The 25,041-nt window shown below is 36.9% G+C and overlaps 1 protein-coding gene across 9 annotated transcripts in view; it reads left to right on the top strand.

The window, feature by feature from the left end:
• Brp (ELKS/RAB6-interacting/CAST family member bruchpilot) overlaps positions 1 to 23,575 on the top strand; it is a 76,050-nt gene extending 52,475 nt beyond the window's left edge. For 6 of the 9 annotated variants that reach the window (XM_083042066.1, XM_083042067.1, XM_083042068.1 and 3 more), the window contains 16 exons: positions 1,895 to 2,158; positions 3,547 to 3,933; positions 5,164 to 5,466; positions 5,633 to 5,785; positions 5,883 to 6,071; positions 6,320 to 6,459; positions 6,749 to 8,951; positions 10,784 to 11,041; positions 11,403 to 11,590; positions 11,898 to 11,952; positions 13,290 to 14,208; positions 14,291 to 14,913; positions 15,141 to 15,298; positions 15,416 to 15,563; positions 15,647 to 15,837; positions 16,190 to 23,575. In XM_083042066.1, the coding sequence (XP_082898192.1) occupies positions 1,895 to 2,158; positions 3,547 to 3,933; positions 5,164 to 5,466; positions 5,633 to 5,785; positions 5,883 to 6,071; positions 6,320 to 6,459; positions 6,749 to 8,951; positions 10,784 to 11,041; positions 11,403 to 11,590; positions 11,898 to 11,952; positions 13,290 to 14,208; positions 14,291 to 14,913; positions 15,141 to 15,298; positions 15,416 to 15,563; positions 15,647 to 15,837; positions 16,190 to 16,259 (6,249 nt within the window). In that variant the 3' untranslated portion in view covers positions 16,260 to 23,575. Of the gene's footprint in view, positions 1 to 1,385; positions 1,459 to 1,894; positions 2,159 to 3,546; positions 3,934 to 5,163; positions 5,467 to 5,632; positions 5,786 to 5,882; positions 6,072 to 6,319; positions 6,460 to 6,748; positions 8,952 to 10,783; positions 11,042 to 11,402; positions 11,591 to 11,897; positions 11,953 to 12,255; positions 14,209 to 14,290; positions 14,914 to 15,140; positions 15,299 to 15,415; positions 15,564 to 15,646; positions 15,838 to 16,189 lie in introns of those variants that run through there. The other 3 variants (XM_083042071.1, XM_083042074.1, XM_083042073.1) reach the window with 2 other exon arrangements.
• Positions 23,576 to 25,041: the final 1,466 nt, after the last annotated feature.

Here is a 25,041-nt window from a genome sequence, read left to right as displayed (position 1 = left end):
CCCATGAAAAGAATATATTTTACATCTCTGACGTCAAGCGAAATTGGCCTAATTATTAATAATATAATTAATAACATCTATATGAAAGAAAGATGTGAAAAAAATAGTGTATCGACCAAAGAATGAAAACGTGATGAATCAAAATCATACATTATACTTGATTTTGCAATTCTAATCATTTTCAAATCAATAAATTCTATAAAATTCTATTTTAATTGCCTGTGTAGAAAACGCTATAACAGAAACATACTACAGTTTTTTCAGCCCTTTGCTCGTACGAAAGTGATTTTAAACCTGCTTTGACAGAGTCTTTGCTCTTGATTATCGCTTCATCAGCTTTATGAACGCGCGACAAAGGTCTCGCCTGCTTGCTCTCACGTTTTGACGGGACAGACGTAGATCTCCGGATTAGGGGCGCACATCCCTGCGTACTCGCGTAAAGTACCGAGCACTAATTGACTGAGAAAGAGCGAAACGTGTACTCGATGTGTTAATACAATCTCTCACCCTCCGAATGATATGTTGCAACCCGATGGAGAGAAAGAGAGAGAATGCGCATGAGTGTCGGAAATTCGGCCGTCGATTCGGACGGCATGTGATGTGCGCGCGCGCGCGCGTTTATATGACGTTTCTTGTAATGTTTTTGCTAGTCGTTGTACGTACAGTAGTCGCGGGCGCAAATGCAGTTTACGAGAACGTTACGTTGCGTTTGCACTGTGTTTGCGCCCGCAGCGTTTTTCGTCGCACCTCGTTTCTGTATTAATTCGCACCACCTCCTTTCGCTGCCTTTCATAAACGATAAAATATTGTTTGCATAATTATGTTTCCCTTTTATTTTTTTTATCCTACCCTTTCTAGAATTTTTTCTTTTGCGACAGCGAGAAAATTAGATTCATAAAAGGACGAACAGTAGATTCATAGGAGGGCGAACAGAAAACTTATCCTATGACTTATAAGTACGAGTTTGCATTATGTTCTGGTATTATTAATTGGTGAACATATTATTTTGTACGTGAATACAAAATTTATGTTATTGTTAATTGCGATTACTTGCGATTATTTTGTTATGTTATGTACAAGAGAGAAGATATTAATTGATAAAATATAAAATATCCTAGATCCTTTCCTTTCACTCTTAATTCTTTTATTATTTAATTAATAGATGCGATAGTAAATTATTTTATTCAACGTTATCGTATAATTATATTACATGTGCTTGTATGTGTATAAGTTGCGTTGCAATTTATATATTTAATTTGTTCAATCGCGTCACTTGTTGTGTTATTATTATTTATGTGTTATAATTATCATATTTATGTTACGTATGCTATTTATAGAATTTATTATTTGCTTTGACACAAGCACCGTATTTATTTTTACATTAGCGTGCCTGTCGTTACGATGATGTCCGAGTATGATTATGTGAATAAAAGAAGACCGACGAAAATACGTTGGCAGGTAGGTGATGACGTGAATTTATGTTAATTAACAATCCTATTGATGTCTCCCAGGACTTCATTAGCTACGCAGCGATTAACCGATAACGCATCGAATTCACGATTCACATGAAAATTGTCCCAAATTTAATTTTCTAAATGTAGTATAATCGCGCGATGTACCAATTTATCTTTCTACGTCATTTTAAATATATAATAATTAACTATACTGACATAATACAAACGTAACACTTAAAGTTTTTCATAACATTTTGACATTTGACTTTATCGTAGATTAATCTCGTAGAAAAATCAAATTATTCGAATTATCAAACAAAAGATAGTATCATCTCTTTACACAAAAGTCAAATTAGTATTTTCATTCGTACTAACAAACCGACTGATAAATAAGATAGCATTCCTTATCTTATTACTATAAAGTCTGTTGTTGACTTTAGATTGAGAATCTGGAGGACCTGCTGAAGGAGAAGGACAATCAGGTCGACATGGCCAGGGCCAGGCTGACGGCAATGCAGGCGCATCATTGCAGTAGCGAGGGTGCACTTAGCAGCCTTGAGGAGGCGATCGGGGATAAAGAGAAGCAAATGGCACAATTACGAGAGCAAAGAGATCGAGCCGAGCAAGAGAAGCAGGAGGAGAGGGAATTGCACGAGAGAGAGCTCGCCGAGTATAAAATGAAGATACATACTTTGGAGTCTGAGGTGAGATTAAGCGGAAAGCTAAACGGGAAAGATTTGTAATACATTTTTTGCGAGTTAAATCGTTTGCTCAGAAAAATAGACTGAATTAAGATAACGAGAAATTGCCGTAATAAATAAATAAAGCCAACGAGAATATTTACAAGATGCAATAAACATACAAAACTGTTCTCCAAATTTATTCAGCTTAATTTAATTTATATAATAATGTTTTGCAAAATATATATAAATACAGTAAATTTTATATCTCTATTACACGTTTATATGCTTTATCAATTATGCAAGTAAAAAAATAACGCATTATCTAAAGGTGGTCTATAATTATCATCACTAGCGGATCCTGACGTCGATAATGGGGGGGGGGGGGGGTTTGCAAAATTATTTTATTTAATATTTTTGGTTTCATGATTAGTTTTTATTCCAGGATCAACGACGTCGATAGCTCTTTAATGTTTGTTTTTCTTTATTTATATTTTTTAAACAAATTCAGCAAAACTGTTTCTTTTAATTTGCAAGGGGGGGTTTAACCCCCCCTCCCCCCAGGATCCGCCAGTGTATATATATATATATATATATATATATACATATTATATATATAGATATAAAGAATTTCTCGCCTAATTATTTTCATGCAACAAAATTATCTTATCATTTCGTCCTATGTCTGACTTAATCTACAGTTAACTCCTTGAATGCGTAATGAGTATAATTTACAGTGTATCCTATACTTTTATATATATATATATATATATATATATATATAATATATATATAAAATATATATATAAAATAAATATATATATATAAGTATAAGATACACTGTAAATTATACTCATTATGCATTCAAGGAGTTAACTGTAGATTAAGTCAGACATAAGACGAAATGATGAGATAATTTCGTTGCACGAAAATAATTAGGCGAAATTCTTTATATCTATATAATATATACAATATGTATGTATAAGATACACTGTAAATTATACTCATTACGCATTCAAGGAGTTAAGTGTAGATTAAGTCAGACATAGGACGAAATGATGAGATAATTTCATGCACGAAAATAATTAGGCGAAATTCTTTATATATATATATATATATAAGTATAAGATACACTGTAAATTATACTCATCAGACTTAATCTATACTTAACTCCTTGAATGTGTAATGAGTATAATTTACAGTGTATCTTATACTTACATATATACACTAGCGGATCCTGACGTTGATAGCTCTTTAATGTTTGTTTTTCTTTATTTATATTTTTTAAACAAATTCAGCAAAACTGTTTTTTTTAATTTGCAAGGGGGGGGGTTATCCCCAGGATCCGCCAGTGATTATCACTAACTACAACTATAATTGTCACTAACAAATGTCTATGCGTTTAACGCTAGGTCGAGAAATTGGGCGCTCGTCTGGAACGAGCGCAGGCGGAAAAGGACCGGCTGGAGGCGAAGCTCGAAAGCTCGCAATCCGAGCTCGGCAAGAGCAAGGCCGAGCTGGACAAGGCCGCGTCCGAGGTCGGGCGCAGCGGCGCGGACTGGGAGGCGGCAAAGCAGCGGCTAGCTAGGCTGGAGCTCGAGAACGAGAGGCTGCGACACGATATAGAACGATCGCAGGGATACAGCAGGGGCACCCTGAATTCGTCCCAGGAAATGGAGCGCATTCAGGAACGGGCCGACAAATCGGCCGGTGAATTAAGAAGAGCCCAGGCGGAGCTGAGGGTCACTCAAGCGGACAATGAAAGGGCGCGTGCCGAGGCCGCGACTCTGCAAGAGAAGGTAATTATTTTTTTTTTAATTTTATTATGGTACAATACATTGTCTCTTTATAACACGATATAAAAATTTTTATATTAAATAAATATTCGAAACGCGTTGCTAATAAATGTATCAAACATTGAGAGATATTTTAAACATTTTGCAACTTTTGTACGAAGGTTGCTAAAGTTTAATCTGTCAAGGTAATGTCTCGTACATTAATAGCAATCGTTATTTACGGGAATATGAAAATATCTCTCGTCCTAAATCGCGAAAGAGACGAAGCTCTCTTTCGGAGCATTTCGATCTCGCGACAGCCTGAAGCATATCTCTCGATTTCTGGCGCTATTTATACGCCAATTACAGCGCTTATCGATTGATCGGCACAGAAGTAACCTGAACTACTTTGCTGGAGCACACGTCGGCGGTCTATTAATGGACGACTAAAGGTCCGCTTTTGGACCACGACTCGGCAGTTCCATTTCGACGAGCACTTTCCTCGAGGACCTAGTCCGTATCGGTAGTCGCGTATTTACAGTCGCTTTTAATCGTGGATCGATTCAAACACGTCCCGTAACATCTATCTTAAAATTCTCCCCTGCTTCGTCTCCTTCTTCTTCGTTCTTCGTCCTTCTTTTCTCCCCATCGAGCTATCTATATACTTCCAATAGGATCCAATTTCCAATCATGCCTCCGTCCTGCAACCGGCAGCGGAGTAACAATTCCGCCGCTTAAGTGACTGGAAAATTGCTCGCGCGCATTACCATATCAGTCGTTCGGAACATGGAAGGAACACGGCTGAACGGTGTGCTTAAATTCACATTTGCTTGCCTCGCCGTTGAGCTTCGTCGCGCGATTCTTGCGAAGACATTAGTTAACGACGGGGAATAAAGAGTGTCACAAGAATGAATAAGATAAATCTTTGTGACGTGGAAAGTTTCGGTCTCGTGTTACAAGTAATTTCTTCGTAATTGAGGGAAACTCTGTACCGCCATATAAAGAGCACATAAAAAAGAGATTTCTCAACAATGTTAAAAGTATGCATTAATTTTTTCTTTAAAAAATTTTGTGATTTTTTTATACCTTAAAGATTGTTGATCAATTTTTTTTAAATGTTACCCAATACGTCCGTGATACGATTAAATTGCGAAAAAGCATTTGCTCGAAGACTACTTTCCTGATTGGATTAAATTGATTACATGTGCGAGATGAAAGACATCAGCGAAATTTTCCTTTTCATCTTTTTTCAAGGTCGAGAAAAGTCAAGGCGAGGTTTACAGGCTCAAGGCCAGGCTGGAGAATGCTCAAGGAGAACAGGAGAGTCTGCGGGAGGAATACGATCGAGCACAGGCATCCGTGGCTCGTCTTCACGCCGAGAGGGACAAGGCGATCGGCGAGCTCGAAAAGTCGCAGGAAGAACTCGAACGTACACAGGCTACTCTCGGCAAGGCGCAACTTCAGCAGGATAAGTTACAGAATATTTTGGATAAGACGCAGAGCGAGGTTGACAAGCTGCAGGAGAAGCTCGACAAGACGCAGACGGAAGTTCGTAGAGTGAGTAATTTCGAACAAGTCAAAAATAATTTATTATTTTATTTCAGCTTTAATTCTCTATACATCAAGAAACTGTATATCAAGAGACTTTTATTAAATTACATTTATATATATATATTTTTTTTATTTATCGATTTAACTATATAAGACGCAACAATTACTGTAGATGCAAGTGGAGAGAGAGAAACAGAACTACGACTTTGAGAATCTACAGAGCCAGCTTGACAAGGCATTAGGACAGTCGACGAGGATGTCGAAAGAGCGAGAGGCGATTCAACTCGAGGTCGATCGACTACAGGACAAATACGAGAAGGCTCAAGTGAGTATAAGTCAAAAAAATAATTAATCATAAGAATTATAATATACTTATAAATCGATTGTCAATAATTTGACTCGTGTCACGATTGTTTCTTCAGGTCATAATGCAACGACTACAGAAGGAGAGGGACAGCTTCCAGGAAGAAATGGAGAAGATGCATGAGAGAATAGAAATACAGCAGAATCAGATTGGCAAAATGCAACGCGAGAAGGAGAACGTACTATCGGAACTCGACTTGGTTAAAGAGAGATGGGAGAAGGCGCACAACACTCATCAGAAATTGACGGTGAGAATAATAATTAACTCTTTATATTCATTATGTTTTATATCTCTTAGCCTCTTTGTTGATAAATTTTTTATCTATGTCTTTAATGATTTTTATCTATGTCTTTAAAAAATGTATATATGTATGTACATTACATATAATAAAGCATACTTCGCTTTATGGACTAATGTAGGTATTATTTTGTAAAAGTTATGGTGAAAGAGAAAAATAAAATGTCTTTTTTCTTTCTCGGAATTGCGGTGAAACAGTTGGAACGAGACGACGCTTTGACTGAAATCCAGATCTTGAAGGAGAAACAGGAGAAGGCTCAATATTCCTTGAATAAAGCTCACGAGGAACGGGAGAACATCACGAAGGAATTCGAGAAGATGCTGGAGAAATACGATAGGTAATACGTCTAGCAGACATCTGCATCGGAAGAACTCAATCGGTTTGAGTGTATCCCAACGAGTGTTACGTTCAGTAAACGTAGCGATACTTTAAAATATTTTACTTGTTTTAATATTATCGTAAAAAAAAGAGAGAAAAATATTCCAAAAAGAAATATTCCAATTAACTTTGTGCACGCATCTTAACTTTACGCTGATAGAATTTTCGCAAATATAGAAAATTAGGTAGATCGTAGCGAAAAAGGCAGAGGCTATTCCGAGGCTAAATATCTCACGGCGATGTGGCAGGGGGCAGAGCGAGGTGTACCGTCTGCAGAACCGCATCGACGTGATGGAGGCGGACAAGGACCGGCTCGAGCTGGAAGCGGAGAAACAACAGATGCTGGCGGCCAAGTCGCGCGAGGAGACGCGCAAGGCCCAGGAGGAGCTGGCCCGGGTCCAGGAGATGTACGACCGCGCAGCGTTGCAGCTCGGCCGTACCAAGGAGCACGACGAGAAATCGAAGGAGAGCATCGATCGGCTTAGCGTCGATCTGGAGATGGTGCGCGAGCGTTACGAGAAGTCGCAGATCGAGCTGCGACGTTTGCAGAATGAACGCGAGAAGGTGGTGGCCGACAACGAGCGCATCAGCTTCGAGCTGGAGCGCGCGCACTCGCAGCTCAACAAGGCGCAGGCGGCGACGGAGAAGACCCAGGAGGAGCTCGCGCGTATGCAGCTTGAGCTCGAGAAGATGTACGAGAAGCACGATCGTCAGCAGACCGAGGTGAGGAAGGCGCAGGGCGAGGCGGAACGGCTGCGCACCGAGGCGGAGAGCTCTCGCGAAGAGTGCGAGAGGTACGCGACCCGTTTCGGCAAGTACCAGGAAAGCCAGGAGCGGCAGAAGGAAGAGCACGAGTGGGCGAAGCTGGAGGTGGAGCGGCTACGTGACCGTCTGGAGAAGGCGCTGGCGGAACTCGAGCGCGCGCGGAAGGCCGAGCAGGACGCCTCGAGGCTGCGCGCCGATCTGGAGCGTGCGGAGGGCGTGCGAGGTAAATACCAGTACGAGCAGGAAAAATGGCAGAGCGAGGGTAGTAGGCTACAACAGGAGGTGGACAAGTTGCGCGAGCGGCTGGAGGGCCGCGAGGCCGAGCTGAAAAGGACACAGTCGAGCAATGTCGAGCTCGAGGCGAAGCTGCACGAGTCGCAGCTTCAGCTCGAGCGGGCGCGCGACGAAACTGGCAAGGCTTCGGCGCAGCAGGATCGTAATCGCTCGGAGATCGAGCGCGCGAGGATCGAAGCCGAGAAGATCCGTGACCGGCATGATAAGATCAAATCGCGGGCGGAGGCTCTCGAAGCGGACAACGAAAAGCTGCGGGTTGAGATCATACGGCTGGAACGGCTGATGCAGACCGAGGGTAAGACGAGATCGGAGAGCGCGAGCATCGAGGTAGAACGTCTGCGCGCCAGTCTGGACAAGGCTATCGTGGCACGCGATCAAGTCGAGTTAGAGGCCGGTAGACTAGCGAAGGAACTTGAGAAGGCGCATCAGCAGACTAGCAAGTATCAGGAAGCCGCCGAAGCTACCAAGAAGGAGCTCGAGCGTCTCGCTGCGGACGTTCAACTGCTGCGGGAGGAACGCGAGGCGTTACGTCAAGAACTGCGTCGCGTGCAACAGCAGCAACAGATCGCCGGAGGCGAAGAGGTCGCCCGAGTGCAGTACGAACTACAGCTGGCGCAGCGCGATCGCGACAAAATGGCAGCGATCCTGGAGAATCGGGAGAAGCATTCGGAAAAGATAAGGGAGAAGCTAGAGGTGGACGCGAAGCAGCTGCAGGTTGAGCGCGATCAGTTGGTGATACAGCTGGAGAAGTCACAGGAGATGTTGGTGAACTTCCAGCAGGAGTTGAGCGCGAACGAGGCCGAACTCGAGCGTCAGCGCGAGGAGGTCCGTCGTCTTCAGCAACGGGCCCACGCGCAGACGCCCGATCGCGCCGCCAAAGAAGTACTCGACGCACAGATGCGCGAGGTGCAGCGGCTGCAGCAACAAGTACAGAACGTTCAACAAGTGCAACAGAAGGAACGACAGCGTGCTGAGCAGGCGGAGAAGCGGATCCAGGAGCTGCAGAAGCAATTGGCGTCGCGCGGCCCCGAGACGGCTCAGACTGACGTCGCTCAGCTGGAACAGTGGAGGAAACTCTGCGAGACGGAACGTCAACGAGCTGACACAGCTGAGCGCGAGGCCGGCGAGCTGCAGAAGCGGATACAGACGACGGAGCGGCAGTTGCACGCGCATCAGCAGCAGATCCAACAAATGCAGGTCACCATGCAACAGCAGCAGCAGCAGCTCCAGCAGCAGCAACAGCAGCCGCCTTCGCAGCAGAACGGCCAGGATGTTGCCAGGCTGAAGAAGGAGCTAGAACGCGCGCACGAGGACATTAAGCAGACGACAATGGAACGCGACCGGTTCCAATCGCAGCTCGAGATGCTGTGTCTCGAACTGGAGCAGAATCAGGTTAGCGGCCGCGGTGCCGATCTCACGCCGCGCTCGCTCGCGCTACTGACGTCAGTCCACATCTCACTCGCCATTCACACCATCACTATAAGCACAATCATTATCTCCATCAGTACCTCAACCACTATCCCGCGCATTCTGTAAAAAAAAAAAAAAAAAAAAACAAAAACAAAGATTACTCCGATGCAAGAGAAAAGAAACGCGTCTCGCCTCTTCTCTTTGTTCTTCCTTCTCTTCTTCTCTGAAGACAGACGCGGCCGATGGACTCTCACACACGACGGAAAAGATATATTTATATATATATAAAACAAATAAATATATATGTGTGTAAATATATGCGTAATTCGTGTGTATGTATGAGAAGCAACCGGATATATGCTGCACTACTCACGCACATCTTTCTTATCTTACGTTAATGACAACGATGTCGCAGCACAGCGCAACGTCCCTTCGCTAAGGAGTTTGTCAATCCTTACTCCAATATAACAATTTTTCCCTTCTCGATCCCTCTCTTCTTTGGCGAGAAAACTATTCCTCTCTTCCAAGCACCGCTATTTGTCGCTCATTGCTATCGAGATATGTTCGAAATTTTCATTGTTATGATTATATTATCCTCTTTGTTGTTACATCATTGTTATTGTCGTTATTATTCTCTTGGCATTAATATATTATTATTATTATTAATTATTATCGTTATGGTTGTATTTTTGGTTGCCCACATCGGCACTGTAATTATTATTATTATACGTTGAAGAAAGCGAGCGTGTAAGAAAATAAAAATTAAAAATGATGATAAAAATTATTATATTTGGGAAAAAATTTATAAAATTGAATGAAAAAAATTAAGTACCGATCATTACCCGCTCACTTTTTTAATTATTATTGTTACTATATTTAATCGTATTATTATTACTGCTGCGTTTATGTCGCGTATTAAATATGACAACAAAAAGTAATCGTGAATACTTTTATGTTGGATAGCATGCGCTGCATCGATGAGATGAGGAAATACTTTACTCTTGAAATCTTTTTCATTTAATTCTTAAATTGTCGTATATACATATTTTTTATGTTAGAATTAACGTTACAATGTTAGTTATCTTTTATGGTATTTTAAAGTGAACGGTATCCTCTTCTCATTCTGATTGGTGCACACCTTGGGCATTTTTGCTCTCTCTTATGTATATATATCTCTTATTGTAGATATATATTGTTTTATATTCGCCACGTTTTTTATCACGATATATTTCTCTGTATGTATATACATATTGCTGTAATTATTAGATATGGAAGAGAGAGTGTCTGTGTGATGTCGCGTTTGATTCGTTTTATTATTATTATTATTATTATAATTCACGTATCATGCATTCATAACTTTGTCACGTCGATCAGTTGGCCGGCAAAACGCAACACTTTCGATTTTCCCCAAAAATCCACTCTCTTATCTCTTATATCTTTACAATAAGATCTGAGATTCAAATCACTTGAAAGAAATAAAGCACCGATGAATTTTTATTCTGCGAAAGCGGGAAGATCGGAGGTTGGCGTATAATATTTTGCGATCTAATTGCACTTTGGAAATTGAAAATTTACACGCAAACGAGATAGGAAAGCACGTTGAACCAAAGCGCAAGTAGATGGTCGTCGATTTTGCATTTTGGAATGGTCATTATCATAGCTCTTACAACGCATTTATCAGCTTCTCTTTTTCTCTTATATTGTCTCGCAATTGATTTTTGGCTAATTAATTAAAAGAAAAAAAAAGAAGAATAAAACGTGCATGCGACAAAAGTGCGAGGAGTACGCTACAGTCAATCTCTTCCTAAATGCAGGTGAACTTGCACGAGGCGAACAAGAAACTCCAAGCTGGCGCCGCGAAAGCTGGCGTCGATACTATGCAAGAGAGGAAACAGCTGGAGGAACAAAGACGACAATTGGAAGAGCAGAGAAGACAGACGGAGGAAAGGGCGAAGTCTATAGATCAGAAAGCTAGGACGACAGAGGAGAAGGAAAGGGCGCTCCAAAGTCTCGACCAGGATCTAAAGAAGAGAAAGGCGAGAATGGACCAACTGGAACAACAACTACAGAAGGTAATTGCATTCTGTTGTTAGAACGTTCTAATTCTAATTCTAGTTATATATAGCATAGTTACATATTTTAATAATATATGTATAATTTCGAATAAAATTTTAGAAAATTCGCAAAAGCTATAAAAGCACAAACATGATAATTTAAGATTTAAATCATATAATACAGGATGTTTTATATTTCAGATTTGAAAAAATATGATATTAAAGTGTTAATAAATGTTTTAATAAATTGTTATTAATATATATAATTTTTAGATAATAATGTAGATTTCATATATAATCTAATGAAAATTTGTATGAATTCTCTCTCTTATTTTTAGACAATTTCTCTCTAACAATATGTTTGCTTTGACGCACACAGAGTGGTGGAGCGCCAGACAAGAGATTAGCGGAAATGCAAAAAGCTCTCGAAATTGCCGAGAAGGAATTGGAAAAGGCGAAGGAAGAATCGAACAGGAGCTCTGCCGAAACCGAAAGGCTACTGCAGCTCGTGCAGATGACTCAGGAGGAACAAAACTCCAAAGAGAAACAGATCAGAGATCTTCAAGAGTAAGTACCATCTAAAATTCTAAAATATGATAATGCGATATAAATACGATAATTATTTTTTATAATTTAATGATATTTTACTTTCAAACATACTAATATATTGCAAACATAAAACAATAACGTTATATTTAAAATACACAATTTTATGATGTTTTTCATTAAAATGTACTTATGTTTAATGTATAACATACTTATAAGAGATTACGCATTACGTGAATTTTTTATTAAATTTAAATGACATATATCTCAAGAGGTAAAAAATGATTTAATGTGTCCATTATTAATGGTCTTGATTTCTTTATCGCAGTGCACTCAAAACCGCACAAGCCAAGTTAAAACAAGCTACAACTGCACATCAAGAGGTCAGTATTATCTTACATTTATTTATTCAATAATATATATATGATCAGAAAAGATGTAAAAATAAATTAATTTATATATTAACATATTCTCTTCTTCCGTCTACTAATCTACTAATTACTTGTGTTTCCTCATTTTCCATGCTGCTTTCGGATGCATACACGACAATCGCACACGCTTTTTGTATGCACATCGCTGCTTATTTTCTATACGTATCTCCATTCGGCATTCCTTCAATATTAACAATACACAATAAACAAAACAAAACAAAAATATACTGCGTCTTTGAAACATTGCAAACACAGGCGGGACCCGCCGGTTTCCTAAAAAGCTTGTTCTAAGGTCGATTTTTGTTGGAGACGCCTTCTCCTCCGTTCTTTTTAGTACAATTTGCATATTATTAAGCAAGACTATACGAGTATAGATATACGAGAGACTTAAACGAAGGATCGACGTAGATCCGTCGATGGACAAAACCCACGTCGAGACATATAATTATTTTACGTAAAATGCTGCGACCATTGTTAACGTATTTAATAATTATAGCGAAAGGATAATAACGATAATAACACAACAATAACTTGACATATAAATATATAAATATAAATATTGAAAATATAAATATTGAAGATATAAATATAAATACAGATATATAAATATACGCAGAGGATAAATTATAAATATAAATATTAACGAGATGACGCGAGAGAAGACGACAACGGCAACAATAACGTTAATTAATTATTATTATATATCGAAGAAAGACCGAAGTATATATATACACATATGCGTACACACAAGATAAAATACGGATACACGCGCATCTACCTGTATATACAAATACTATTATCTACACGGCCGCGAAAAAAATATACGTATGTAGATGTATATATGTATGCACACACGTAAATATAAATATATAAATACGAGTTTAAATTAATATTCGAGAGAGAGAAAGAGAGGAAAAGAAAATCAGATGGCAAACGGCAGACGCGAAGAGAAAGAAGAAACCAACGAAGAAAAGAAGAACGATAAATCAATGGATAAAAATTAAAATATATCGAGACTCGCAGGATAAACAAATTGATAACGAAGATCGAGGATTTATCTTGAAATCATTTGAAGACGCATACTTCTGCATCCTTTGATGCACAGACATACACACACCACATATATACACACAAAAGCCTGAATTAAAATACCACGCATTCACCTTTCTCTGTTTCCTTCTGTGTGTGTTTCCTTATTCTTTATTTTCGTTATCTCCATTTCGTATATTTCGTCATTTTGCCACTTTGCCCACAAATGTTCGCTTCGGCACACATACCGCACGCTATAGTCCCAGGATAACAAGGATGAGTCCTCCTCCTGGCGAGAAGCACTAGAGACGAAGGATGATACCATATCCACATTAGAAAGGAAAATAAAGAGCCTCCAGATGGATTACGACAGATGTAAGGACCTATTAAATGACGCAAGCATTAATGATTCCTGGAAGAAAGAGGTGGAGGAGAAAAATCATCGTATTGTCCAGTTGGAACAGCAGCTAAAATGCTGTGAGAACTTAAAGGACAGCAGAACGAGGAAAAACGTTGAAACGCAAACGAAAGCGTACAAGAATTTTTGTAATCCTGATACGAAGAATCAGCGAATCGTCGCGTTGAAGCGGCAGGTGATAGTCTTGAGTAATTCTTTGAAAAATCATGCCAGAAAAACGACAGAATCCTCCGAAAAGGACAGCGACGATAGGACGAACGAGAAAGCCGAAGAGACCTGGAAACAGGAAATGGAGATGAAGAATCGACGCATCGTCGAACTGGAGCAGGAAATGACGTTGCTGGAAAACCTACTACAAGAGAACGTGGATGTACAGGTGCTGCGCGATCTCGAGAAGATGATGGACGGAAAGTCCAGACGGATCGAAGAGCTGGAAGATGCCGTAAAGGAGCTCGAGGGCTTTCTCAAGGAGGACATGAAGGAGATACGTGATCTGCGTTATCAGATGTCGCTCGATAAAGAGCGTATCGTGGCGCTGGAAAGGTGTATCCAGAAGTACGGTCTCACAAGTACAGGGATCGACAAAACGAGGATCATAGAGCTGGAGGAGATGGTGACGAGCCTGGAAGAGTACGTCAGAGAACACGATGTCGACGGTCTTAAACGGAAGCTGCAGGATCGGGAATGCAGGATCGATCAGTTAGAGAATCAGATCGTTGACTTGAATAAGAAGCTGTCAAGATTCGAGGAAACTCAATCAAGTAAGTAAAAATATTTATTGAAACTTCTGTATTTTTTTCTTCAATTTTTTAACTACACTATTTATTCCTCCGTCATTATTAGTCGGAGATACATCGAAAGAAAGCAACGATAGAGCGATTTGGAACCCGGAAGAAAAAGAACGAAAGATGAAGAATAGAACGCACACTATTTCTAAAGAAAATAAAATAATCCAAAAATGCGAGCTGCAGATTGTCGAGCAGGATGAGAATCTAAAAATGGAGCTGCGAGAGAAAGAACGAAAGATGAAGGAAATGGGATACGACATTTCGGAAAAGGATAACAGGATACAGAGATACGAGCAGCAGATCGTCGAGCAACAGAACAAGCTTTTGAAAATGGAGAAAGAAATGGGCGAGTTGGAAAAGGAATTGTATATGGTAGAAGACATCGATGTATTAAAGGAAGTGATCAGGATAAAAAACGAGAGGGTAGAAGAGCTGGAGATGGAAGTCAATTCTCTGGAGACTTCGCTCGGCGAGAGGATCGACGTCGCGATCGAAGAACTGATTGCCGTTCTGAAAGAGAAGGAGGAGATAGAAGTTCGATTGAAGGAAGATCTCGCGGACAAAGAGCGCAAGATAGAGGAGTTGGACGCGGCTCTTCGCCAGAGCATCGCAATTACGGACGAGACCGAGAGAAAATTTAAACACGAAAAGAAGCTTAGGAAGGAAGCAGATCAAAGAGTGAGTTGAAAACTTTTATACAATACGTTCAGTTCCTTTATATCAATTTTTCAGGCACACGAGTTCGAGTTAACAAGATATAATAGATCATCATTTCAAATAAAATATATTTATCTCTCTCCCAAGAAATATTAATAATATAATTTATAATTTATTTTTTAATTTCTAATTAATTTTTTAGAATGCAACGCAATCATAGAATTTCCCCAAAATTTTTTGTTGTTTAGGTTGACGATTTAGAGAAGAAGATCGCAGTTATGCATGCTGCCTCGGCCATGAAATGCATCACATGCAAACCGCTCCTTTACAAAATATTTACAGCCGAAGAGAAGCTTCAATCGAACCAGGAAAAGACCGGTCAGCTGCAAGAACTACATCAGACAAAGTGCGTTTTTTAAAATTAATTCAGACCAACAGTTTGGTCTCGAACGCATTTTGTATTAATTAAATATAATAATACATTTTTAATGATTTGTTTTATTATTGTCTGTTTGTATCGCAGGCGCGAAGCTTTAAAACTTGCCCTTTCCGAGAAAGACGCTCATTTAGCGCTGCTGGAACATTCAGGTATTAAGACTCGGTCGCAAGCGGATCAGGTGAAGAAACTAAAAGCCGATAAGAAGATATTACTCGATAGACTAAGAGAGGAGGTGATTTGGAAAATCTAATTCTTCATGCTCATAATATTGTTTATTTTCTATTGATAATATTAATCGTTAATTAATATTTTTAGGATGAAAAAAGTATCAATTTGGACTTCAAATTGGAAACAATACCGCAATTAATTGAGAAAATATCTGACAACAATGATAACAATAATAATAATTCCTTTGACGATCATCCTAGCAAAATCAATTCACCTGGATCAGCCACTATGAATGGCCACAGCTCGTCGATATCAGCTACTACAAGTTGCGAGCAATCGTAAGTTGACAGTAATAATTTTCTTTTTAATTGAAAGTTCCCTTATAAGATATAATTTAATTATTAAAGAGATGAGAACAAAGAGGATAATATAAAATCAATATGTAAGTCTTAATTAAAAAATTTCTTGAAAGGAAAAGCATATGATGATAATATTTTGAATTTTATTCTAATTTATGATATTTACGTATTTTAATTATTATTTTTATTACTTGCAAGAATTATTACAGTATAAGAATTTAAATCATAAGAATAAAACTATTATAAGTAATTATTACTTGTGTGTAGTTTTTCAAATATTTATCGCGTTAATTCGATATTTAGTTGATCAAAGAATCGCGACATTTTGCAGAACGAATGCGTCGATGGTGTTTCATATGACAGACGGGGAAGATCAATCGCCTACTCAGGATGCCAGATAAGTACTCGAGGCCTCTTCTACGGTATTTCCAAGTATCGGTCTCTTCGTTACCTCGATGTTGTCATACGCACACACATTCGCGAACGTAGAGACAGTCTATAGAGCATCTTTAGAAACGTAGCGGAAAAGAAACTGAAACGAACAACAACTACACACTCCAACAGCAAAACTACAATATACCATCTATATAATAACAACTACAGCAACAGCCAACACGCCTGCCTGTATATTGCATCATTACTCATCATGAATCTATTCTTATCATCATTATCGTCATCATCGTCATCTTCTTTGTCATAATTCATCATTAATCGACATCTCATCATCCACGTGGCACATCGTGCTTGAAGGAGTTGGCAAGATTAAGAAGTCCTTCTTCAAACTGCTGGTAATTAAAATCCATAATATTCAATGATTTACAATGGATAAAATACGATAATAACAGATGACGTACGATGATTTTGGATGGATTTGCTCGAAGATGTGTTATAAGCGTTTATCTTCTCCCCCTTCAACAGCTTCAGCGAGGTCTAGATCGTCGTAGACGTTATAATTTATTATTGTTGCAATAATGTATTAAAACATACGTATTTGTGCGACTTGTTGTTTATTATATATAATTCTTTGCAGCGCAACGTATAATATCGTTAAAAAATTGACGATTTGTTAGAAGAGTTTGTTTCATATTTATTCCTCCGCTATCCTTTTATAATTCTAAGTAGATATATAATTAAATTAGAGCGCTGCAAAGAAATAGATTAGATTGACGATTGAAAGAAACAATAAAAAATTCGCATAAATTACGATTCTATTTTTTGGATTTTGATATTTAAAGTATTCAAATATTTATTATAGATATACATAAGAAGATTAAAAACTGTGGAACAGATACGAGTTTATATATCCATCGGCATTTGTTGGTAAATAAAATTACATTTTTTCTTTAATTACTTTGATCCTAGGAAAAAAAAGAAAATTAAAAGAAAAAGTTAATAAGAATTTATATCACGTTGTGCATTCCTAATTAGAAATTAACTTCATTATTATTACTTTATATATATTTTTTCCATTTTTATTTATTTATGTTAATTTTCTCGTGAATTAATTAGAAAATTATTAATTTTAGAACCTCGCCTTTTCATTTTTAATATTCTTAATATTCTTAATATTATTCATAATTTTAAAAATTTTAATTTAAAAGATCAAACATTTTTTTAAAATATATTTTTGACTACATTATCCTATAATGTTGCATTATAAAATATTGCAACCGGTACGTTAATCGCAAAAAGTGAAAATATACAAAAAGGTACGCCGCTGTAAATATTACTGCGATCTGCAGGATCGAAACGCGTTTCGCAAATGATCGTGAGGAGCCAAGAGAACGTGGCCGAGGCACTAAAAAGTCTGTTGTAAATACTATTTACATACGTTTCTTCTTTCACCTTTGCGATTGTCCGGTCGTCGAGAACAATTCCTCTTTGAACCTTCACTTAAAAATCTATATCCGCTCCCACAGAATGCACCGCTGTAGCATAGATATATATCTCGTGTACATGCATATCTGACTGAACGAAATTTGCATGTACTTGAGACTGTTTCGGAGATATGTACGATTATTATATATGTATATATGTATCGTACGAGGACAACAGATCGTAATAAAATATCGCAGAAAAAGATTTGATATTCTAAATCTCGATATATTCTTAAATATATACTCGTAATCCGTCAAAAAAGGTGTTGACAGAAACTTGCGATGATAAAAATGTAAGTTATCTAATAATGAAAGATATTCCTAATACATTAAGTTACAGCAAGATATGTATGTTTTCGTAAATTGTGTAAATTTGCGACAAAGTGATTTATATAAGGAGTAACGATGAGGTATCTTTAATGACGACATAATTGAACATGAACGATGCGATATTTTATTACGTATTCTTTCTTCTCCTTATGCGAGTAATCGGTTGATTACCGTCGAAACTTGATACAAACGAGATGTTTTAAAGGACTGGAAATGTTTAAGGACAAAGCTGGCGAGCGATCTGAAATGATGCAACGTCCGAAATGCAAGATACCACGGCAAGCGCGTTGTAACATTTTCGAGTATCGAATAAATATAGTTGCTCTTTTTTGTGGAAACTCTAATGCGATAACGTAATCGCAAAGTAGAGACGACTGATAAACGAAGAGAAATTTCGCCGGATGACACGTTCCACGTTCGATCTCGCTCGCCGATTAGTATCGTCGCGTCTGCCATTGCGGTGAGTTAATTGCGAAATGTTGAAAGTGTAAAATTTTATCGTTAATACTTGAGGATACCTCTTGTGTGAATTCCGCGGGTATACGATAGCACTTCTCTCGTTGCTAGTTTACCCATTTCCCGTTCATTCGTTTAACTCCGACGTCTCTTCGCATCTCGACGAAATGTCTACGAACCACTATAGATCCTAAAAAAAAAAAAAGTAAAAGACTTATTAACTTGACTCTAATATATTTAAACGTTAGGACAACTAATATAAGCTGGAATCAAAGTGCGTATTGTGCGCGGCGTGGATATTTATTGGAGCGAAGTGTCGCGAGCTGTAAAATATATCCATAAAAAGTCGAATAAAAATATATTATTACTCTCTTATTTTATTAATATTTTAAATCAAATTACAAAAAGATGTATCAATTTCTCATTTTTTTATTAACAATGATATTCAATTTGTAAAATTTAATGCTTATTTTTTTTTAAATTAATTTAATTATATTTTCTAGAAAAATAATTATTACAATAATAATATAATATTTATCGTGATACTTGGCTGCAATTTATATCCGATGGCATACGTCGCCGCGAATGAAACAACTTCCTCTCTTACTTCTGACCTCTAATCTCAAATAGATACACATACAGATGAAATAATCTCAATATCATTAGAGAGCAATGAGGAAAATAAAGTAAGAATCTCACGAAAGAAATATATTTATGTTAAATTTTGAGTATTCTACAAGAGAATCAAATATACAGACAATCTAATATTTGACATATTAATAATTGCTTGGACCATCTAAATATTATTTACTGGGAATTTTTTATATTTTTATAAAAATGTTAAACACATATAGTAAAATTTTATTAGTGACATGCGAAACATTATTGAAGAGTTAATTACAAAATAGATAGCGCTGTCGTTATTTAATTTTTGCTACCTCCAACTGTTTACATTTTGTAATTTTTGAATTGAATTGCGGTTATTGCTGACGTAAAAAATGGAGAACGTAATATGATTGTTAAATATCTTTTTCGCAACAAACGAAACAAGAGATCGAAGGTGAGGTGGAGAGGAAGGAAAATGGGAGAGTAATAAAAAGAAACAATTAGTTAATGTGTGCCACCGTCATATCAAGCCTATATCATCGTGTTACATCATATATAGCTAAGCAAAAAAATTAATATTATCGTTAATTGACACAATTGTTAACACGGAATGAATGTTTAATGTATGAATGTGTTACGTGCACCTGATAAATTTCAATTTTAAAAAATCTAAGGACATTTTACTTTTTTAAAAGATGAAAATTTTTATTCTTAACAAACTGCAATAATTCCAAATATTTATCTCACTTTTATGATAGTGTATATCGGGTATTTTCAAGTTTTATTTTATTTCGATTGTGATCTGATGAATTTAAGTCATTAATTCTTTATAATGTAATTTGGTGATTTCAATTTTGCAATTTACGTTTCGCGAAAAACCGCGATGAATGCGTGGATGATATATGCACGAATGGATGAAGACACAGACAAAGTATCAGATCGAATTTCTTGTTGACTTATTAGATTCTATACTAACATAATATAATATAATAGCAATCTATTATCCGGTCACACACTCTCCACGTTTCTTTCGATACAGTCGATGTCGTAGAACCTTTGTCGTCCGCATCCAGAGGATGAAAAGAGCTCGGGTGAGAGAAAGAACGAGAGGGAGGATGCGATTAAATTTCGCAACAGATCGCGCCTAAAATCGTTAGAAGCGTAATAAGCGGTAGCGTAATAAGCACTCGTTAAACTTTAGGCCCGATTTTACTTGTTAGCAACAATCGTCGTCGCTTGATTCTCTCGTCCACAATCTAGAGACATCGCGCTGTCATTTCCGTCAACGAATTACATACCTGTAAATAAAATGTGATTTATTCGGAGAAATATTACGTTAAATAATAATTAATAACTTACTTTTCTCTAGATATGCTCTCTCACGCCTAAAATCGTTTTCCAAAACAATCACTCGAGAAGATACTTAACCGTAAATCACGATAGATCTTTCGCTGTGTGAATCATCTCCATCGGCTATTATCGAGATCCTCCTCCCCTCGAGCCTCACCGTTTTTACGGCACTCGAGGTGATCCTAAAAAAGCGAGACTGCAAAGTGAGACGAGAGTGAAAGGTCGAACGAAAGAAAAGCGGTCTTGATATTATTTTTTGACTCGTGATTGTTAAGTGTCCACGATAAGAAAATACTAAAAAAAAAAGTACGATTTTTATGTGAATATTGTAAAGAAAACCGTACCGGCGTTATCGCAATCCTTATTGGATGCTGCTTCGAGATGGAACAAAATTTAGTCTCTGAACACAGCATAAATGAACAGAAATCGAGATTCTGCGTGACAAATCAAAAGAAAATTATCAAAATGTTTAATTTTTTTCAAAAATCATATATAATTATTGTCGAAGCTTTTTTTAGCTTCATTATTTTTATTATCCCATTATACTGGCATCAATCGTTTGCATTGAAAGCAGATTTTCCTCACTGACTGAGAGTAATCAGCATCCAACGCATCCGATAAGGCTCGACACCGGTACGACATGGTTCCAAGCCACTCCTTTTCTATTCTCCAATTTCTACGTGTTTAATCGCTAAGTGAACAATTAATAAGAAATTTAACGAAGAAGAAACGCGCGAGGGAGAACGCTTCGATTATATAAATTATTGTGTAACGTTTATCGTTAATAATCTCGAAGAAAAGTCGACACAATACAACTTTCGATCGCGTGTATATATCTAAGCGGATGATAATAATGTGCGACATAAGTCGCGAAAGTATGTAACAAGTGCGCGTTAAGCAGAGAGTGAAAGAGAGGGAGAGAAAGAGATCAAGAATACGAGTGAGATCCTGTTTCGCCTAGTCCTTGCGACGCTTTAATTAATTAATTAAGCGTCGCGTATATCTGGAGCGAGTGTTTTGCGCTTAATCCGCCGAAAATCGCCGAAAATCGTTCCAAGAAATTGCTCTCACGTTCATTTTTTTATGATTCTTTTTCTCACGATTCGGTGATTTCCGGCTACAGGCAGACGATTTGATGATTATAAACAAGAGAGAGAGAGAGAGAGAGAGAGAGAGAGAGAGAGAGAGAAAGGAATTATGATGAAGAGTGCGACGAAGCTAAAAATAAGATTTATCGAAGTAAGTTAAGAAATAAGCTAATTAAAGTAACAGTTTATTAAAGTACATTGTTGCAACTGCCATGCTGTGTGCCATTATATAACGAGTCATGTTTGTCGTAAAAAGCAAAAAGAACAAAAAAAAAAGGTGAAGAAGATGTATGAAGCGAAATACTTGTGTGCGCGTTCTCGTCTGAAACTCTTTTTTTAATTACACCGCTTCGAAATCCTGGGATTTACACCGTCGTCCTAGCGCTAAATCCCTCTTAATGTAATGTCACATATTTATCATACAATTTCTCGAAATTAATTACAATTTTAATAAATAATATAAATACGGAAGAAGAGTAATAGAGTTTAAGTAATGAAGGAAGACGGAGCTTTTTTAATATACATATATCAATTTAGCTTTGCAGATATAATTTTACAAAATACAAAATAAAGACTAAAAGACACATCGAAGGACGAGGGTGTAAAATCCCGGCAGCGGATATCGCGAATTCGCTCGAGCTCGCGATATTCGCGTGCATCTGCTTGCACGGATCGACGTGCATTAAATAGCATGTGTGCGACGATGTCGAGGGGCATCGTAATTAATAAATATCGTAATTAATGTACGTCAATACGCGCGCAGGCACGTGCACGATACGCTTCGCACTTTTGCGTTCTTCTTCACGGTCCATGAACGAAAGAAGTCCTGAAATGACATTCAAGACGGAAGTTGCTGCGACGATCCGTTTCTACGATGGCGAAAAAACGCCGGAAGAAGCAAGAATTTTGCTTTAAAAAATGCATCCTGCGAACACCCTTCTCGGGATACAGGTACTCCGATTGACGTGGCGATTACGATAAATCGTTGAATCGCATATTTTCTCTTGTATAGATATAAATAAATATATATACGTATATATATATATATATACATACATATAATATCTGTTAATAATAATAATTTATTGCGCGCGCTATAGAGAGTCGTTTCGTTATTGCATCGTGTTGTGTAGAAGATTTATCGATGTTGTTATTATATAACAGTTGTCTTCTTTTGATAATCGATAGTTTTATGTAACTGCCTCGTCTGTCGTTCTTAATATGAATTCGCAGGATATTGATAATTATATCTTATAGTGCAAGTAAGTATCCAATGAGATGTTCTTTCATCATTTTTACAGCTCGTTTATTTCGTTTGTCAAATTTTATTCCATGTTTTAAAAAAATTTAATATAATTTATAACATATTTGATATATATAATGTTAATATTATATTTATTAAATGTTTTATTTTTAAATAAATTTAAATTAACATATAAATTTAAAAAAAAGTATATCTTTTGCAGATTAGAAGGAATATTAATTTTATTTTTACAATGCACAAATGCAGATAATTGAAAATATAAAGATATTTTGTGTCTAATAAATTTTGATGAATTAATGAGGCAATTCGTCAATGACCACGTAGCAACGGATCATCGTGACAGCACGAGCCGATTTCGTGTAACGCGATGTCTTACAATAGCGAGTATAATTCACTCTCGCTCTTACAATTAGTTGACGATCGATAGTTTGAGGCAAAAAAAAAAGAAAGGATTACTAGTAACTATGCGAGTAAACCAAATGAGATGACGTCGACCCATCATAGATTCAAGCACAATAAGGACTAGTAGGGCCAGGCACAATAAAATTCGGCCGTCACGTTGTAGGCAGCGATCTGTTAGAGCGGACAAGTCGTATAAGTATCTATATATAGCGAGACTATTAAATAAACACATATTGTCTATTGTCCGACGAGTGTATTTATTGTTGACACTGATCGTTCCCTTCTGCAAGCCTCTGAGCAATCCGATACTGAATTAAATAAATATCTCACAGAGGAAAAGCAAACTTTTACTTTATTAATATTCCTCAGTGTTTTTTATTCCTGAACAAATCTAGTTAGGTTTTGTATCATGTATTATATACTATGTACAATATATAATATGCATTATTATACACATATATAAATCATTCAAATTTATATAAACTAGAACACAAGCGCGCGCTTTGCTTCTTCATTCAATTTTATGTTAAAGAGAATGATATTTTCAAAAAAATAATATAAAGTTTATTTTAACATTAATATTTTTTGACAGAAATCAGTTAATAACTGTCAAAAATATTAATCAAGTTTAAAGTATTATAACATACATATTATTTAAAATATATTAATTTAATTTTTATAACATATTATTATTTTAAAACTTAATTACCTTATTAACGCTTTAATCAGCTGATTTCTGTTAAAAAATATTACTAAAGCTTTAATTGGATAATTAAATTTCAAAGTAATAATATGTTATAAAAATTAAAATAGTAATATGTTGTAAATAATATGTTATAATACTTTATCCTCGATTAATATTTTTTGACAGAAATCAGCTGATAACTGTCAAAAATATTAACCGAGTTTAAAGTAACTAATTTCTATCAAAAAATATTAAGAAATTTTTTCGTCAATAAAATCGTAATTAGTCTCGATGTAGTAATTATATCGATTATAAAAAGATACTTGTAAAAAATTCTATTTTTTTGTTTACACTTTCTGTTTTAAATTTAAATACTGAATGTTTATGCACATTTCATAATTAATTATTATATATATTTTTTAATGCATTGATTGCAATGCATGCATAAAAATATGTGATTTAATTATGCACAATGCATAAAAATTCATTATTTAGATCTTTAACAGAGAACAAAAAAAAATATAATTTTCTACAAGAATCTTTCGATCAAAATATCTGCGTCTCATTAGATTCGCGCGTCTGTATACATCACGCTGCATGTCTCGCGCGAGACTGACCGCAAGATTCTGAGCAGCGGTGTCGACAAGCACACCCCACATATCCGCCACGCTGCGCGCCTCGCGCGAGACTGATCATCAGTCGTCAGTCTCGCAATCGCATTGCCTCGAGAATCGAGAATCAGTCTCGCGCGAGACGCGCAGCGTGGCGGATGTGTAGGCTGTGCTTGGTGACATCGCTGCTCAGAGTCTTGCGGTCTGTTTCGCGCGAGATGTGCAGCGTGATGAATAAAGTATTCTTGGATAAAGTATTATAATATATTTTTTACAACATATTACTGTTTCAATTTTTAACGTATTATTACTGTGAAATTTAATTAACAAATTAACGCTTTATTAATATTTTTTGACAAAAATTAGCTGATTAAAGCGTTAATTTGATAATTAAATTTTAAAATAATAATATATTATGAGAATTAAAATAATAATGTTACAAATAATATGTTATAATACTTCAAATTCGAACAATATATTTTGACAGAATCAACTGATAACTTAAATATGTTAT

This window comes from Prenolepis imparis, unplaced genomic scaffold, assembly GCF_030444845.1.
Source record: "Prenolepis imparis isolate NDT839.2.m4 unplaced genomic scaffold, iyPreImpa1.0 SCAF_7, whole genome shotgun sequence".
In the NCBI taxonomy this organism is placed as follows: Eukaryota; Metazoa; Arthropoda; class Insecta; order Hymenoptera; family Formicidae; genus Prenolepis; species Prenolepis imparis.
The sequence above is the reverse complement of the archived record's forward strand: the minus strand, read 5'-3'. Positions and strand labels throughout refer to the sequence as shown.